Genomic DNA, 16,385 nt, shown 5'->3' with positions numbered 1-16,385 from the left:
CAATAAATGGGCAGCTGGCAACTCACTCCTGCAAATCAACAACCCACCCAAACTGTAACTAGCTTACTTTATCAAATATCTGCTTTAGCTATTTGTATGGCACAGGAAACCTGAAACAAACATTCAATCCCATATTAAAAAGCTTCCCTTTTTGATCACCTGTTTTTGCACACCGCAGACAAGTAGCTGCTTAAAAAACCTGGGTTAACTGAATGCCAAAATGTCTGGCTAATTTGTAATTAAGTCCAATATATTTCATTAAATCTATTTACAGATGTGCCTTGGACTGCATTTTGCTAAGACTAATAGATAATCAGCTGGCATTTGTATTACTATATCTGTTTCTGAAAAGATAGAATTAAATCTTTTAGTCAGCTGTCAGCTTCACAAAGGTTATGGTAGAGAGTAGCATCTCCAAATAATCTCTGCCTCATTTCTAGCTAAGCCATTGCTGACTTTATGCCATATCCAGATGGACTCTGGCTATGCAGATGTCAGCTCCTATACCTTATAATATAGGTATACCTTATAACGTACTTCAACTGCCTTAGGGCTGATTCAGAAAGCTAATGGATACTAAACTCCCATTTAAATCAATAGGAGCTGCAGACTCAAAATGCCCGTGCTTGAAGAACCCCTTCATTTTTTCAGCTGGTATTTTTTTTGGGGGGGGGGAGAAAATATCCCAATATATATAGAGTGAAAATGAACAATTCTCACTCACTCCAATATTTCATATTAATATACCATACAGAAATAGATCTTCCCCTCAATTATGAAATACTTTTCTGTCTGCAGATTTTATTATTCATAGACACAGCTAGTTTAACAGTGCAATTTATGTTACATCTGTCAAATGCTAAAGTCTCAGATGCAGGCTTTCATTAACAGAAGTATGCTCTCAAAACTGGTAACATGATTAGCAATACATGAGATGAACTTATAAATTATTTCAACCATTTGCCATCTTTCATCCATGAGTGTTTTGCTCATATTTAAAAATGCAGCATTGCAAACCTCTGGCCTAATATTATTCCAAGCCTTAATAATCCTTTACAAAGTTTAGTTAATGCAACTAAATTCACCCAGGCTCTTCATGCTACAATAATTTATTCAAATGGGGGGCAAGGATGGATAGATAAGTTCCCAGTAAAGATAACTGATGTAGTTCACATATTCTCATACATCATTTGATTATTCAGCATCTGACAAATAACAAAATGAGTGAAACAACTCAATTGAAATGCATCATGTTTAAAGTGACATGAGGTGAATTTGGCATATTTACAGATTGGGCACTAGAAAAACACCAACCTACATATTTCAAGACTTATCTTGTATACTCAGATTTTCTACAGATAAGATAGGCAAGTTTCCTGTAAATATCCCCCCCCCCCTCAGACCAAGGTTTTCAGTTTTGTCAGAAATATTTATTATGAATACAGGCAGGCCCCCATTTACAGGGGGTTATGTTCCGAGGCACTGCATGCATCAGTGAAATCGTGTATAACTGAAGCCCATTGAAAAAGCCTGCAAACAGGCATCCGCCTTTTTAGTGATGTTTCAGTGACACCTTTATGATGTTTCCAGGTCACTTCCGGGTTCAGCACAATACATGTATGCACAGTTGTGAATATATTGAACACACATAAAGGGGGACTGCACGTGTGTGTGTGTGTGTGTGTGCGTGCATGCATGTTTATGGGGGGGGAGTATAATCTACACATTTCTATGCATACCTATTTCTGCGCTTCAGCCTACTTTTGAGTTTGGGTATTGTACTTCCTTTTTGTGTATGTGTCCCCTTGAGGTGACATGAGAACATATGAAAGTTCTATCTGAGGACTCATTGACTCACACAAGTTATAGGAAGAACCTTCCTAAATGAGATAAAAAACTTGCTAAATGAGAACTATCTACTCCAGTATCCTACCACCTTGAAAGCTAGGAGCTAAATGGCACCTTAAACTTAGGTTATGGGTTCATTTTTTCACATGGTCTTTTTCAGATGTGTTTTGGTTCGGGATTTTTTTTTAAAAGGGTGGTCTAGAAATTATTTCAAACAACAGCCATCATGAGGAAGGTTTGGTGCTGATAGATGCTGACCAACTCCATGCCACCCGGTAAACGTCACTGACCAAGTTCTTCCCAGTCCAATACTAGCTCTCAACAGCTACATGAAATGGGGAAATGTTTAAGTTATGTGCTTCTGGCTATTAAATGTTGCCATTTATATATTTACTTATTTATTGAGACTTAATTCCTTTATTAACTGTACTTTCCAAGTCTTTAGTAATTAATTCAGAAGCTTCAAGAGAAATGTCACTTAGCAGAGGTACTGAGTTATTTCTGCATGTTTGCACTCCATTAAATACTGTAAACCTCTGCTGTCCAAGTTTTCATTAAGGATGTGTTTCAGACTAAGGTATTCAAATGAGGCACACACTAAATATGGAAGTCCAGTTTTCATCTAATCAATCACAATTTTTTAAATTGCCACAAAACTATTGTACTTGCTCATAATTATGAAAACTCTGTATTTTTTTTATTTAAGGGTATCATGAAATGTCACTTTTAAGGATACAACTTGCTATAAAGCTACAGTACATGCTTTTCAATTACAAGGCAAAATATACTGCTTTAAAACAATTTTTAAAAATATTGTGCCAATTCAAGATTCACACTGTTGAAAATGTACAACATCTGTCAAGATTTCTGTGAACTACTGGTTTTTTCATTCACTGCTTTTTACATGGTTTATAACCTTCACATGATGAATTTTGCATATTCAAAAAAGGCGTAGATCCCTCAGACTGAATTCTTTCAAACTAAAGCAGTTTAGAAGACAGCTTTTCATAACCTCTCATCACAGTATTTGAAAGTAAAACTGGTGAATATGTGCCTTTTGATTATGAACACTTTTACTGCCTTTAAAAAAAATGAAACTGAACCATGTTGAAGACTAAACCTAAAGATCTTAGTACAATTAATAAAACAATCCTAAATACCATGAGAGATTTGAGGTATTAGCAAGCAAGCAAGGGTACCCCAAAAACTGCCTTGACATATTCAAAACTTATTTTTATAAAGTTTCCCTTAATAAAGCCAAAAACATCTAGTACTAATGAATAAATAAGCCAACTAAAATGTTCCATTACAAGGAAGATCTCACCTCCCAACCCAGAAACCTGTCTCTAGGCAAGGCCTGTACGAATTCTGACTCACCAAGCCAAATGCAACCAGCAGTTATGCATGGTAAACCTCCTAGGTTTTTTCTGCCTGTCTAGGACAGCAAAACATGAAGGGAATGGTGACTGCAAGCTACTGGCAGGCCACAATAAATGGGCTGGTTGGCTGATATAGAAGTCACATATTGAGCAAACCTGCCCAAGCTGCTTCCCTCTCTATCTCCTACAAGACACGAGATATGGCTAGAGACTGCTTTCTTCTTCATTTTGCCTCTGTCTCTCTGGGATCTAGTTCTTATATGAAAGAGAAGTAAAGTTGCTCAGCAAAATGTCCCATCCCAATATTGCTTTGCTAACTCAACGACTAAGGCCAAATACGCACACCATCTTTAAAGCATTCTAAAAACTTTTTTTTCTGGGCTCTGTAGTTTGCTACAGATTGCTGGGAATTGTAAGCCTGTGAGGAGTAACATACAGTGCCCAAAATTACTCTGAGGAGAAGAATATGCTTCAAAGTCAGTACCGTATGTACACAACCTATGGCTGAAATCCTATGCACATTTGCCATCAAATAAGCATACATATGAAATTGTGGTACATATCTTTGGCATTAATTATGAATATACTGATGAAAACCTGAATTATGCATATCAAACATTTATTTTAATTATTTAACAAAATGTATATACCCCCTCAATGATTTTCATAACATTTGACATACAAACACAGTTTTTTCTACTTCATTCTACTGAATTCATTTGGGGAAAATGCTTTCACTTTATTAAACAGCACATCAGTCCTGTAAAGTTGGTATTTAGCAATACCATTTCCATAGATATACCAAGGATAACAGAATGACTTGCTCAAGGAAAGCCAGAAGATTCATGAACAGGAGTTGAATCCAGATTTGCCTAGTCAGTACTGGGAACACTAATTTCTAAACCACAGCAGTGCTTGAAACTCCCATGGTTCTAGGCACATTTTGTGACAGGGAATTTCATTAGCACGAGCAGTTTCTGAGCTCTGGGTGCCATACTGCACCTAAGATTTCAAATTAAAACTGCAGAGTGGAAGGAAAGGAGGACCTTTTTCTTCCTCTCCACTTCCAGCTACGGTACCCTCTGAAGACTGGAGAAGAGACCCTTTTAACAATATTAGGGGCGTGAGCAGGGGAAGGACAAGACCATGTAAAAAATGAACTTAATATTTTAGCTGCAGTTCATTCATTTTCAGCTTTGTATTCTTGTTGTAAAAAAGGGAACGTAGACATTCCATTGTTGCACCCATAACCTAGGTTTAAGGTGCCATTTAGCTCCTAGCTTTCATCTCAGTTTCTAACACTGAACCACAGTGACACTTCAATCATGTATTAAGTGTAATGATCTCAGATTACATTTTAAAAAGTGAGGAAATAGGAAAAAGGTTTGACTAATAAATTTCACAGAACACTTTAACTCTATTTTGCCAAGACAGCTGATAAAACAAAAAGAATTGAGCACAGAAATTCACTGTCCCATCTTACTATTACCAGTACTTTTGTGATAGCCAATTTCAATAAATAAAGAGGACTCTGAAGATGTGGCCCAAACAGTTCTAAATGTGCAAACTCCATAATTATACTTTTCTAATGCCCCAGATGACGCGGGCCTAGGGCTTGCCGATCAGAAGGTCAGCGGTTCAAATCCCCGTGACAGGGTGAGCTCCCGATGCTCGGCCCCAGCTCCTGCCAACCTAGCAGTTCGAAAGCATGTAAAACCTCGTATCGGAATATAAAAATTTAAATTAGAAAAGAAGAGAGATATTATCTATAACTAATACAAAGTAGACTGTTTAAACTACATAAGAAAATAGGCGGTGACATATTGTAAATACTAAGGGTAAAAAACCCTAACAAAATAATATAGAAATTCAATCGAAAGATGAAATTAATTACGCGAACTATAAGGAAGATTAAAGAAAACAGAAGAAAGAAGAAGGGAAGTTGACCAGTGGGGAATAAGGGGAAATAGGGAATGCTTATATCTTACTTTCACGGTGTATAAATAAAAGCAACATAAGTGTATATGTGATACAAGCCTTCACTCGGTTTTGTATTGGGTGTAAACAACTGTGATACAAGTTAAATTATTGGAATGTAAAATGAATTGGAAATACAAGATGTTATATGCATATAATAAAATCAATAAAGATTATAATATTTTTAAAAAACCTGAAAGCACGTCAAAGTGCAAGTAGATAAATAGGTAACGCTACAGCGGGAAGGTAAACGGCGTTTCCGTGTGCTGCTCTGGTTCGCCAGAAGCAGCTTTGTCATGCTGGCCACATGACCTGGAAGCTGTACGCCGGCTCCCTCGGCCAATAATGCGAGATACGCGCCGCAACCCCAGAGTCGGTCACGACTGGACCTAATGGTCAGGGGTCCCTTTACCTTTTAACACCCCAGATATTTATAGTTTCCCTGCAAGTATCACAATCCTATGTGTGTTTAGTCTTAGACATAGGTTCTCTAAGCTCAGGAGGAAGGCACTTGCTCCCAGGGAACTGTACATAGGATTGCAGCCTAAATGAATTACCGGTATCTGGGATTATAAAGAGCAACAGCTTAAAATACCATGTTGACACTCCTTTGGCTCACCTATCCCTCCAATCTTTATGTAACATACAATGAGCCAAGTTTATTATTATTATTATTATCATTATTATTTATTAAATTTGTACACTGCACTTCATTCAAAGATCCCAGGACAGTTCACAGCAGAAAAAGACAAAATGAGAATACAAAATACATTTTTTAAAAAACCAAATCAATAAACTCCCTTCCACATAAAATGTTAATTAGCTGAACACGTGACTGAAGAGAAACATTTTCACCTGGCATCTAAATATATGGCATCTCCCTGGGGAGAGCATTCCAAACAGGGAACCGCCGCAGAAAAGGCCTGTTCTCGTGTCACCACCCTTCAGACCTCTTGTGGAGAAAAAGGGCCTCAGATAAAGATCACAGGATTGGTTCATATAGCAAAAGGCGGTCCTTGAGGTACTGTGGTCCTGAGCTCTTTTGGGCTTTATAGTCCAAAACCAGCACCAGATGACATAAATTATGCTATCCCTGTCCAGATATGGGTGCAGCTGGGCCACCAGCAAAAGCTGATGGAAGGTACTCCACACCACTGAGGCCTCCTGAGCCTCGAGCAACAGTAAAGGATCCAGAAATACCCACAAGCTACATGCCCACTTCAGAGGATATGTAACCCCATCAAGAGTTAAACTATGTCATTTTGATATGGACAGGTGCATATTTTTAGGCTACTTTCAATGTTATTTTTATTCTCTACAGAGTGACATTCCAAATATGGAGGCATAGTGGACCAATTTAAATCACACCTCCCATGTATCTGATGAAGTGGTTCATGCCCACAAAAGCTTATGCCACAAAAAAATTGTCTTTTAACGTGCCACAAAATTATTTTGCATTTGCTGTAACATTGTTATCATTCTGACATTACTTCATATTGTATGGTTTATTTAAGGCGTTTATATACCGCTTGATCATTATCAATTCTAAGCAGTGAGAGTAAAAATAAACCACACAGAGAATAAAAAGGCATCACTAAGCCAAACACTACATTAATATTCCTGGTGGTAGAAGAATGTCTTTGTCGTGTGCCTGACGTTCAGCAAGGAGGGTGTCTTTCTAATCTCAGGGGGGACTTTCACAGGACTAGGCCCACACAACACTCAATGCTCAGTTTCCTAAGTAGTTGCAAGCTGTGAATCTGAGACTTGGGAGACCATAAACAAGACACTCCCCCCAAAGTTCTTTGTGCTCAAGCAGGAATATAATAGATCAGGTGGCCCTTAAGATATCTTGGACCAGAGTTGTTAAAAAACCTTGTAAAAATACAAGAACCTGGAACCTGTCCTGGTAACATATGAGCAGCCAGTGCACCTCAGTTATGTGCTGGCAGTAGTTTGTCTCCATTAAAAATAATAATAATCTGCCCACAGCATTTTGCATCAGCTGAAGCTTCCAGATTAGGCTCACCACATACAGTGCATTGGAACAATTAAGTCTTGAGGTTATTAATGCATGGATCACCATGGCCAGGCTATCCCTGACTAGAAATAGCTGTACCTGATGCACCAGTAGCAGGTAAAACTGTAGTTCATACATTTCCTGAATACACTTGCATACTAACTGGCTACTATAAAATAATAAAACACTGATTTGTAAATAAAGAGGATATTCCTATAATTATTTTAAGCTTAGATAGTACCCTTCAGCTCCCATCATCCCTGACCAATGCTGGAGCTGATTAAAAATGTAGTTTATCTGGCATGCACTACATTGGCTACCCCTGGCCGTGTGTGTGTGTGCGAGATAGAGAGACAGACAGACAAGATTTCTGTTTGGTTGTCTCTATCCACATGCAGGACACAAAGCAAGGTCACTGAGTGCCTATCACTTTCCAAAAACTGCTGGTTGTTAGTGAGCAAAACAGTGTTTCTTCATGAAATCAAAAGTAAATATCCTCCTTGTTTGGTTAGTAAAGTAATAAAATATTCAGAACTGAACACACTGCAGATCTCAGGGAGTTACAAAAAAAATAGGTTCACCCAGGTGGGGTCCAGTGGATGATCCTAGGGAAATACAGAATTACGTCTCCTGGATCCTATATCCTAGCAGATGTGATGGTTTGCTTGTTCTTTGGTTCAAGAAAAAGCCCACAGTAATAACAGTCATATAACTAGGTCATATTTTTATGTCTTTTTTTAAACTTTGTTTTCTTTTTCTTCAGAAAAAGCAGACTTCAACTCAATTTGAGCAATAAAGGATCATCATTCCAGATTAAGATTAGAAGAATATAGGCTTTAAAATATGTTAGATTTGTAAATTTCATAAACCAGTTTTAAAAAAAAAACACAACTGAAATGCTAATAATTCAATCTTTTATTTTTAAAAATAACCCCCACAAAAGAATCAATTTCCAGCTGCATATAGATATGCTCAATCTACAACTATACTACTGGTTTACTGCATGCTTACATCACTGTACAGTTTGTACTTGACCAGCAGTAGTTTACTACTGTGTCCTCTGGGCTGCTTAAAATAGCTAGACAGTGTGATTTGAAAGGAGAGTGTAAGTATGTCTGTCTTTCTAGGCAGAAATAGTTTGATAAAGTATTAATCAGGAGAATCCACAAGTAGGATTCCCACCTGTTTATTTAAGAGAATTCTCCAGCAGCATGAGAAGCTGAAACTACAAAAATTAATTCTTCTACACTGAAACACCCATTTCAAAGGCACTTACACCCTCATACACAATACAAGGGAGTATGGAACCTCCACTATGTCATCTTATCAGCATAGAAACAAAGTAGGAAGGAACAGCAATGGTTACAGAGGCCCAATTGTGTAGTCAACACCAATGACCATAAGTCTCTTACTGGCGATCATCTTCTGCTAGCTGCCCAGCACAAAGCAAGAGACCCTTCCCCCTTCCCCCTCATCACAGAAATCTGAGAAGGGAGGAGTCTCTCAGCTTCTGCTGGACCAGACAGTCAGGCTATGTGCACATTAGCAGCTTAAAACACAGTGAGGTAAGTTTTCCCCTGCTGCATTTCAAGTTGCATGTGCACATTTATATGCACACTACAGATGTGGGGATGTCTTCACCGATGCATGTTACCTGTTTGGTTTCCTTGCCCCTGCAGCCCCTCCCCCGAACATGAAGATCTCACCTGTGCATAAGCTGTCATCCATGCAGGCACAATGGCTGCCTGTCTCCAAGCTTAACTGCAAAGCGAATGTGGCTTAAGTTTTCCTTTCAGGTTGAAGCTGGTTTGAGAGAAAAAGCACCAGACAGGAGTATTTCTAAGGAAACTACAGCAGAGCTTTCTAAACTTTTCATGTTGGTGACACATGGGGAGTGTTTGCGTGACACACCTACACAATGCAGCAGACACATGTGTTGCGACACAGTTTGGAAAGCTTTGAACTACAGCACAGGGTTGTTGGTAACAACATTTGTATACAGATTTATACTCCGCAGTGGAAGCGCACTGGAGCCAGAATAAATGGTAAGACGTATGCAGCCGCAGACTCTGTTCCTCTCCCAAATTCTCCAAGCCCAGCATGATACGAGACACCTCACTTACCCAACAGCCACAGTTGGGCAAAGCCTTTAGGAGGGCCAACCAAAATGTCACCAAAGTGTGGCGAGCTTTTGAGTTCTCTAGAACTCTTCATCAGGGAAGATGTTCCACAAAGTCTCTTTAATTTAGCACAGCCGAGGACATCCCCTCAAAGCACTTGGTAATACTATACAATTTGGCTTCATTTGGCTTTTTTACTTAGTACATCAAAATTAATCAGTGGCTTTGCTAAATTAAAGGCTGCCATGTTTCTCTTTACTTCTGGTCTCTGCCTACCCAGCAACCTGTGTGTTCCATTTAAGGTTTGGGATTGATCTGGGTTACAAATTAGACTTTGATTTCTCAGAAATGAGTAGCAGTCATTGCTTTTTTATCCCAGAATTCTACATGTGTAACCTGGTTTCTGTAGCACCTGAGAGGGACTTATCTAGCCTGCAATCTTACCGTGTTTCTCATATTATAAGACACGTCTTATATTTATTTTTTCCTCAAAAAAACACACTATGGCTTATTTTCAAGGGATGTCTTACTTTTTTCCTCCTCCACCTGCTGCGGCCGGCATTGCTGCTGTGCCTATCACTATGTCTTATTTTCGGGGTATGGCTTATATTCCTTGAATGCTTAAAAATCCTGCTATGGCTTATTTTATGGGTATGTCTTAAAATATGAGAAACAGGGTAGAACAAGCTAACCTCACAGCTACATCATCATCCTAATGTTTGAACCTTGTTTTCCTTTGTCCCCTTCCCCCTCAACCCCTGCTTTGTGTAACATCTTGCCTGAAGAAGAGTTCTGGGTAACTTGAAAGCTTACCACAGGTTTGAAAATTTATATAATGAGTTTATTCAATGACTGAATAAACTGAATAGTGTTCCTCCTAAATCTGTCTTGGGTTTTCCCCCAACCCCCCAGAGCAGATTTGAAGATTGTGCAGAGCACACATAGGAAGAGGACAGGGGAAGGTAAAGGGTTGTATCAATGATGAAAATGGCGTGCTACAAAGGTCAGCCAAAGTATGAACTCCCAATTGGTTTACTCTCCATTGAAGCAATAGTTCAACCAGAAACTATGCAAGGATAAGCCACTGTTGTTGTGTGAAAAAGGAGGGATTGATCATCTACAACTAACCTCTTCTTGGTTTAGAGTGGCATCATTAATTGGAAGTCTATTCCATTTTTTTAAAATAAAATAAAATAAAGTCTAACACTTGTTTCCAAAGTGTAATGGGAGAGCTTTATGTCTTCCTATGACAATTGTAATCCTATGCACACTTACTTGAAACTAGTCCCATCATCTAGGTGGGTTTTCTTGAGTAATCATGTACAGGTGGAAATATGCATGTCTGAATTTTTCAGGTCTAAGAAAAAACTAATGAAAAGAAGAACTGAAATCATTTTGAATTATTTACTACAGCCCAATGTAAAACTAACACTTTATTTGAAAGTATTATATGTACCATCATTACTGGCTCAGCCCCAGAACTACATCAGTCACTTTAGCTAAACATTAAAAATAACCTAGTACTGAAGCATGCTCTCTATACATTACAAATTATGTCACATATTTTGCTCTTTATTCCACATTACTCCATTTAATGACTTCAAAAGTATTCAAATTAAATAAAAATGGAGTAACAAAGTGTCTGCCAGAATGTTTAGATTTGAGATTCGTAAAAATATTTGCAGTTCTTAAAGTTGAACAGGGGACGTGGGTGGCACTGTGGTCTAAACACAGAGCCTAGGGCTTGCTGATCAGAAGGTCGGCGGTTCGAATCCCTGCGACGGATGAGTTTCCGTTGCTCGGTCCCTGCTCCTGCCAACCTACCATAGCAGTTCGAAAAGCACATCAAAGTGCAAATAGATAAATAGGTACCGCTCTGGCGGGAAGGTAAAGGGCGTTTCCATGTGTTGCTCTGGTTTCACCAGAAGCAGCTTAGTCATGCTGGCCACATGACCCACAAGCTGTACGCCAGCTCCCTCAGCCAATAAAGTGAGATGAGCACCGCAACCCCAGAGTTGTCCACGACTGGACCTAACGGTCAGGGGTCCCTTTACCTTTAAAGTTGAACAGAAAAAGATGTATCTCTCATTAAATACTATTGTAAATAATCCCTTACACTAAGACAGGCATAGGCAAACAGCACTCCAAATGTTTTGAGACTAAATCTCCCATCATCCCTGACTACTGGTCCTGTTAGCTAGGGATAATGGGAGTTGTAGTCCCAAAACATCTGGAGGACAGAGTTTGCCTATGCCTGCACTAGGACATAGGCCTAAAGTTCAAAATCAGGTATCCGCTGCTCAGCACAAAGCCAATTCAATAAAAGATGTATTTAACTTTTGGGGGGGTATCTGAAATTCAGCTACCACAATTTAAAAAAAAAAAAGATTTTGCCCTGCTGAAAGAAATACACATCCAGCCCACAAGTACTGTTTTCTCTGCTGTTTCATCAGCATACTAGGTTTACAGGTTTTTTAAGAAATCAGGACCAGGCATCTTTCAGATCATACCAGCTCCACAAATGCAAATTCATGGGGCTTTATTACATGCGAAATTTCAGGAGAGGAATAGAATTCATGTCCTTAAGTATTAACAGGCAACTCTTATTTTAAATGCAAATCATATCTAAGATTATCTTACTGAGGTGAAAGTTGACATTTAATAAAATACATTGATCATTTTAGCATTACTGTACTTAGTGGGTACAGTGCAGAAAATTATTATCTCCAGCACCCAGAAAAAGTTGCTTTATTAAGACAAAACTTGAACCTATCACAATGTAGTTCAAGAGCCTGATCTGATACTGAACTCATTGATACCTGACACCTGATTTTTAAAGTGCTCATATGAGCAATGCAACTTGTAGAGTGCCCTTCCTTCACTAGTGAGTAACCACAACCAGCCCACGTACATGTGGATTTAGGAGGAATATCATCAAGGGCAGAGGGAGTGACTTCCAAGAAGATTTAAAGCTCTGGCACTTCTAATTTATTCCAAACTATTAATTCCATAAAGTGATATTAGTCATGAAACACCTGAAAATATTGCCTTAGTGTATCAGTTATTATTCTTAAAGCCATGGGATAGTTTGAACACTCATGTCAAAAGCAGAACCAATAAGATTTTGAAAAGTCAAGAAAACAATTACAATTACAGGCTCAAAGGAAAAAAATATTTTAATTAATTTATAAATAGATGGGCACTCTCAACTACAAGTTCCCCTGTCAATGACATGATTCTTTCAATGGAACTAAGAAAACCCAGAATACTCCCTAAAGAAAGAAAATTATATACCATGCATACAGTACTTGCTGTAAAAGATGTCTACTTGGTATGGATATTATTGTATAATTTAGTGCATGTTATGTGACAGTGGTTGTTCTAGGGTCTAGAGGAGTGGTTCCCAACCTTTTTTTGGCCATGCCCCACCTAAGCATCTCTAAAATCCTGACACCCCCCCCCCGTGACACATAATTCTTATTACAGTATTCAAAAAGTAAACTCGTATTCACATGGAGGAAGCCTAAAAGGCCATTAACTTGGTCTTAACAAGCTTCCATATTGCCCCCCTTAAAAATCAAATTGCCCCTCTGTGGGGTGTGTGCCCTAAGTTGGGAACCACGGGTCCAGAGTTTTATTTGGCAGGTCTTCCAGAGTCACAAATTCTGATATCTTCGAAATGAGAAAAGTCTCCCCCCAAAAAAATCTCTCTCCCCCCCCCCACCGCAGCATCTTGCTAGGTTCAACGCCCCACTGAACTTCGTCACATTATTTCTAGCTTCAATGCACTTAAAAGTTTTAGCTGTTCTGAAAATCACTAGCTGCAAAATTGTTCAAGTTATTTAGTCTACCGCATTGTGAACTTTCTCCCCCCCCCAAAAAAAAGCCAGTTTGGGTTTTTTTTTCATCTCCATATGCACACTATTGCCATTTCACTCCAAGGACAGCCTTCCAGCTTCCAATTCCAGGTAACACAATTTAATTGTCCACACCGATTCACAGACTACACCAAGTTTATAACTAAAGAATCGGGAGCCTCTTTCCCAGAAGTGGAAGATACATGTGTCGCCAACATGCAGGCAACAGAAGCACAGGAAAAGTCCTCCCAATGTCCAAGGCCTTCTCCCCTCTCTCTGCCCCTCCACACAAAAACAGTCAGCATGTTTAATGCCCTTCATATTAGAAGAAAATGCATACACTAACACACTTAACACTGACCCACAAACACATATAAGAAGAGGAAAGCACCACTGAGAAGCGGAAGGGGTGATGACAAACAACCCTTGGAGAAGTAGCGCTGAATGTGACAACTTTTGTGGGAAATCAAAATGCTGTGCTTCTTGTGGGGGTGAACCTTCAGCCCCCACCCCACCACTTTGAGGAAAAGCAGCTTCTATTTCCATCCTGCCTAACACATGTTGTTGAGGGGAAGGGGTGCTTTTGGTGGTTGGGGTGTTTTTTTGTACTCTTTGTCTCTGGGTTTTAATCATTTCCTCGGTTTATTATGGCTTCTCTTTAGAAGAGAAGACCCCGCACCTTGCAAATTAACGCATCATTTTAAGGCCAGGAGGCTTTTAAGAGGCAGCGCTCTTTTGACGAGGCGGGCATCCTAAACGCACTTCACTAGGAAGTTGCGCCCTATTGAACTCGGTGGGACTTCACTCCCAAGTAAACATGATTAAGTTGAAGGCTGGCCAAGGCATTCCCAAGGTGCTTTTTTTCCGACCCCCCCCCCGCGCTTCCCTTTTTGTGAGATGTTCCTCCCCCCTTTTTTTTGTTCCCGGCCCCCGCCTTCTGGAATATTTGCTGGGCGCCTCACGCGGAATTCACCTCAGCACCCACTTATTAGTCACCTCACAAACATCCTGTCACCTCCCGTTCCCTCAGAGGCTGCCTCCAACCCCCACCTCCCCGCTTCGCCGCCGGCCTCTTCCTCCCCACCGAGACCACCACCCCCCACCCCCGCCGCTCCGTGTTTACTCCACACAGCCGTTCCCCCATTCCCACCCCCAAGCGCCCCACACTCCCGTCTCTCCCCTCGCCCAACCCCCGCCTGGGCCCCCATAATTACCTGGCGCGGGCGCTCTGGCTCCCGGCGGGGCCCGCGGGTGCCCGTGTCCAGCGGGGCTCCCTCTGCCTTGGCTGCGGGCGCCCAACTCGGACAGGCTCGGCCCATGGAGATGCGGCGGGGCAGGAGGAGGCGGAGGCGGCTGGAAGTGTGCGGCGGCGGCGGCAGCTGCCGTGGCTGTGGCGCCGTTCATGGCGAGGAGGCTGAAGAATCCGGAGCGGGAGCGCGAGCGAGTCCGTGGGGGCTCGGGCGGCGGCGGCGGGCCCGGCGGAGAAGACGGCGAGAAAGCGAGCAGGGCGGGCGGCGAAGCGGCGCCGGAAGGAGCCGCCGTTCTGCCGCCGGCTGCCCTCGCCGCCGCCGCCGCCGCCTCCCCGGCGGCCTGGCCGTGGCGATGGGGCTCCGGGCGCTCCTCGGCGCCTTGGTGCTGGTGTTTAGCGGGGTCCCGGTCCCGGAGGCGGACGGAGGCGGCGAAGGGGCGGGCGTCGGGCTGCTGCACCGCGCGGGGGTGCGAGTTGGCCGCCGCCACCGGCATTCGGCCTCGCTCAGGGGCCGGGGGTCGCCGGTGCCTTGCTCTGCCCCACCGTGCTGGAGGAAAGGGGGGTCCGCCGGTCAAAGCCCTTCCTCTCTCTCTTCTCTTTGCCCCCACCCCGGGAGTAGTTGGGGCGGGCGGTTAGGCAAGGCTGCGAAATATGGGGAAGTGCAGTGGCGGCGCTCGTAGAAGGAGAAGAGAAGAGAAGAGAAGAGGGGGAGGAAACTTCCTTAAGAGGAGGAGGAGCAGCCGAGCAAAGTACACCGGGGGTGGGTGGAAGGGAAGCGGAGGGGGAGGGAGGAGGGGAGGAGAAAGAAGCGGCAGCTGCCCCTTGCTTGCCCGCCCCCCCCCCCCGCCTGCTTCCTTCTCCCTCCACGCCTGGCCCACGAGCGTGTGCCTCGTGGGGGCGTAATTCGGTGCAAAAGAAAAACAAAGGTAGCAGATCTCCTCAGGAAACGCAGCAGCAGCTGCTGCTCGCTGCACCGCCTCTTTGCAAAAGCAGCAGCACGCCGTCAGGGGGAGGGAAAGCGAAGGGCACCCACGCAGCGGATTTCTAAACACGCACACACACCCTTTGGCCCTCCTCTCAAAAATACTGGCGGGACAACGGCGAAATCCACTCCGATTCGCATCCGGTGTGGTGCCTTTTCTTGCGCAGGCTGGGAGGCGGCGGGGAGCAGAAAGCGTGCGCGCCCGTTTGCAAGAAATAATATCTGGATCTGCCTTTGTGCCGCCGTCTCCTTTTTCTATGCCAGGTCCAGTCTTCCCTGGGAAAAGAAGTTTCTCGCCTCTGCTACTGCAGACCCCGAATGAGAAACTCCCTTGGTTGGCTGTTTCTTCCTCCCTCCCAGCTCTGCTGACGCCGGCCTCGAAAGCGCCTCCTAAACTATGCAAGAGGGGGGGCGCAGCAAGCTTTTCTTATTTCTTTTCTTTCTCGCTTCGGGACCAGCCCCGTCCGCTTCGATCGGCCAGAAACAGGAAAGGAGAAACGGCGTGTTTGCAGAACTGTATCAGAACAGGAACTCATGCAGAGACGGCGATCGATTGCGCCAGCCTGCAGTTGCCCTTCTTATGGAAATAGCCACCTTTTCGACCTCACGATTTTCCTTTCTTCCGCACCTCTTCTTCATCGCAACTGCATCCGAGCAAACTAGCAGCTCCAGACATTAAAGGGTTCTAGGTGGCAAAAGAGGCTGGATCTGCCTGTTATAGGTCTTCCTACATCCACAAAGCTAACCGTGCAGTGCAGAGTTTGTTTCCTACCTCCAGATGCTGCGTGAGGACTGGGCAAGGGTGACTTATTCAGCCCTGTAACTCTGCCAATAACCACTAAGGGCGCACACTCAGCATCACCTGCCCTGACTGGGTCTGTGAGGGCCTTTAACGCCCTTTTAGTCATCCCGGTGTATCATCAGGTTTGCTGCAAGAGCGGATATTTCTCACT

The 16,385-nt window shown here is 42.6% G+C and overlaps 1 protein-coding gene across 1 annotated transcript in view; it reads right to left on the bottom strand.

The window, feature by feature from the left end:
• The window catches only part of RNF38 (ring finger protein 38), a 94,519-nt gene extending 79,371 nt beyond the window's left edge, over positions 1–15,148 (bottom strand). Inside the window, exon 1 of the mRNA XM_035140491.2 lies at positions 14,416–15,148. Coding sequence (XP_034996382.2) covers positions 14,416–14,944 — 529 coding nt within the window. The 5' untranslated portion in view covers positions 14,945–15,148. The remainder of the gene's footprint in view (positions 1–14,415) is intronic.
• Positions 15,149–16,385: the final 1,237 nt, after the last annotated feature.

This window comes from Zootoca vivipara, chromosome 16 (genome assembly GCF_963506605.1).
Source record: "Zootoca vivipara chromosome 16, rZooViv1.1, whole genome shotgun sequence".
Lineage (NCBI taxonomy): Eukaryota > Metazoa > Chordata > Lepidosauria > Squamata > Lacertidae > Zootoca > Zootoca vivipara.
The sequence above is the reverse complement of the archived record's forward strand: the minus strand, read 5'-3'. Positions and strand labels throughout refer to the sequence as shown.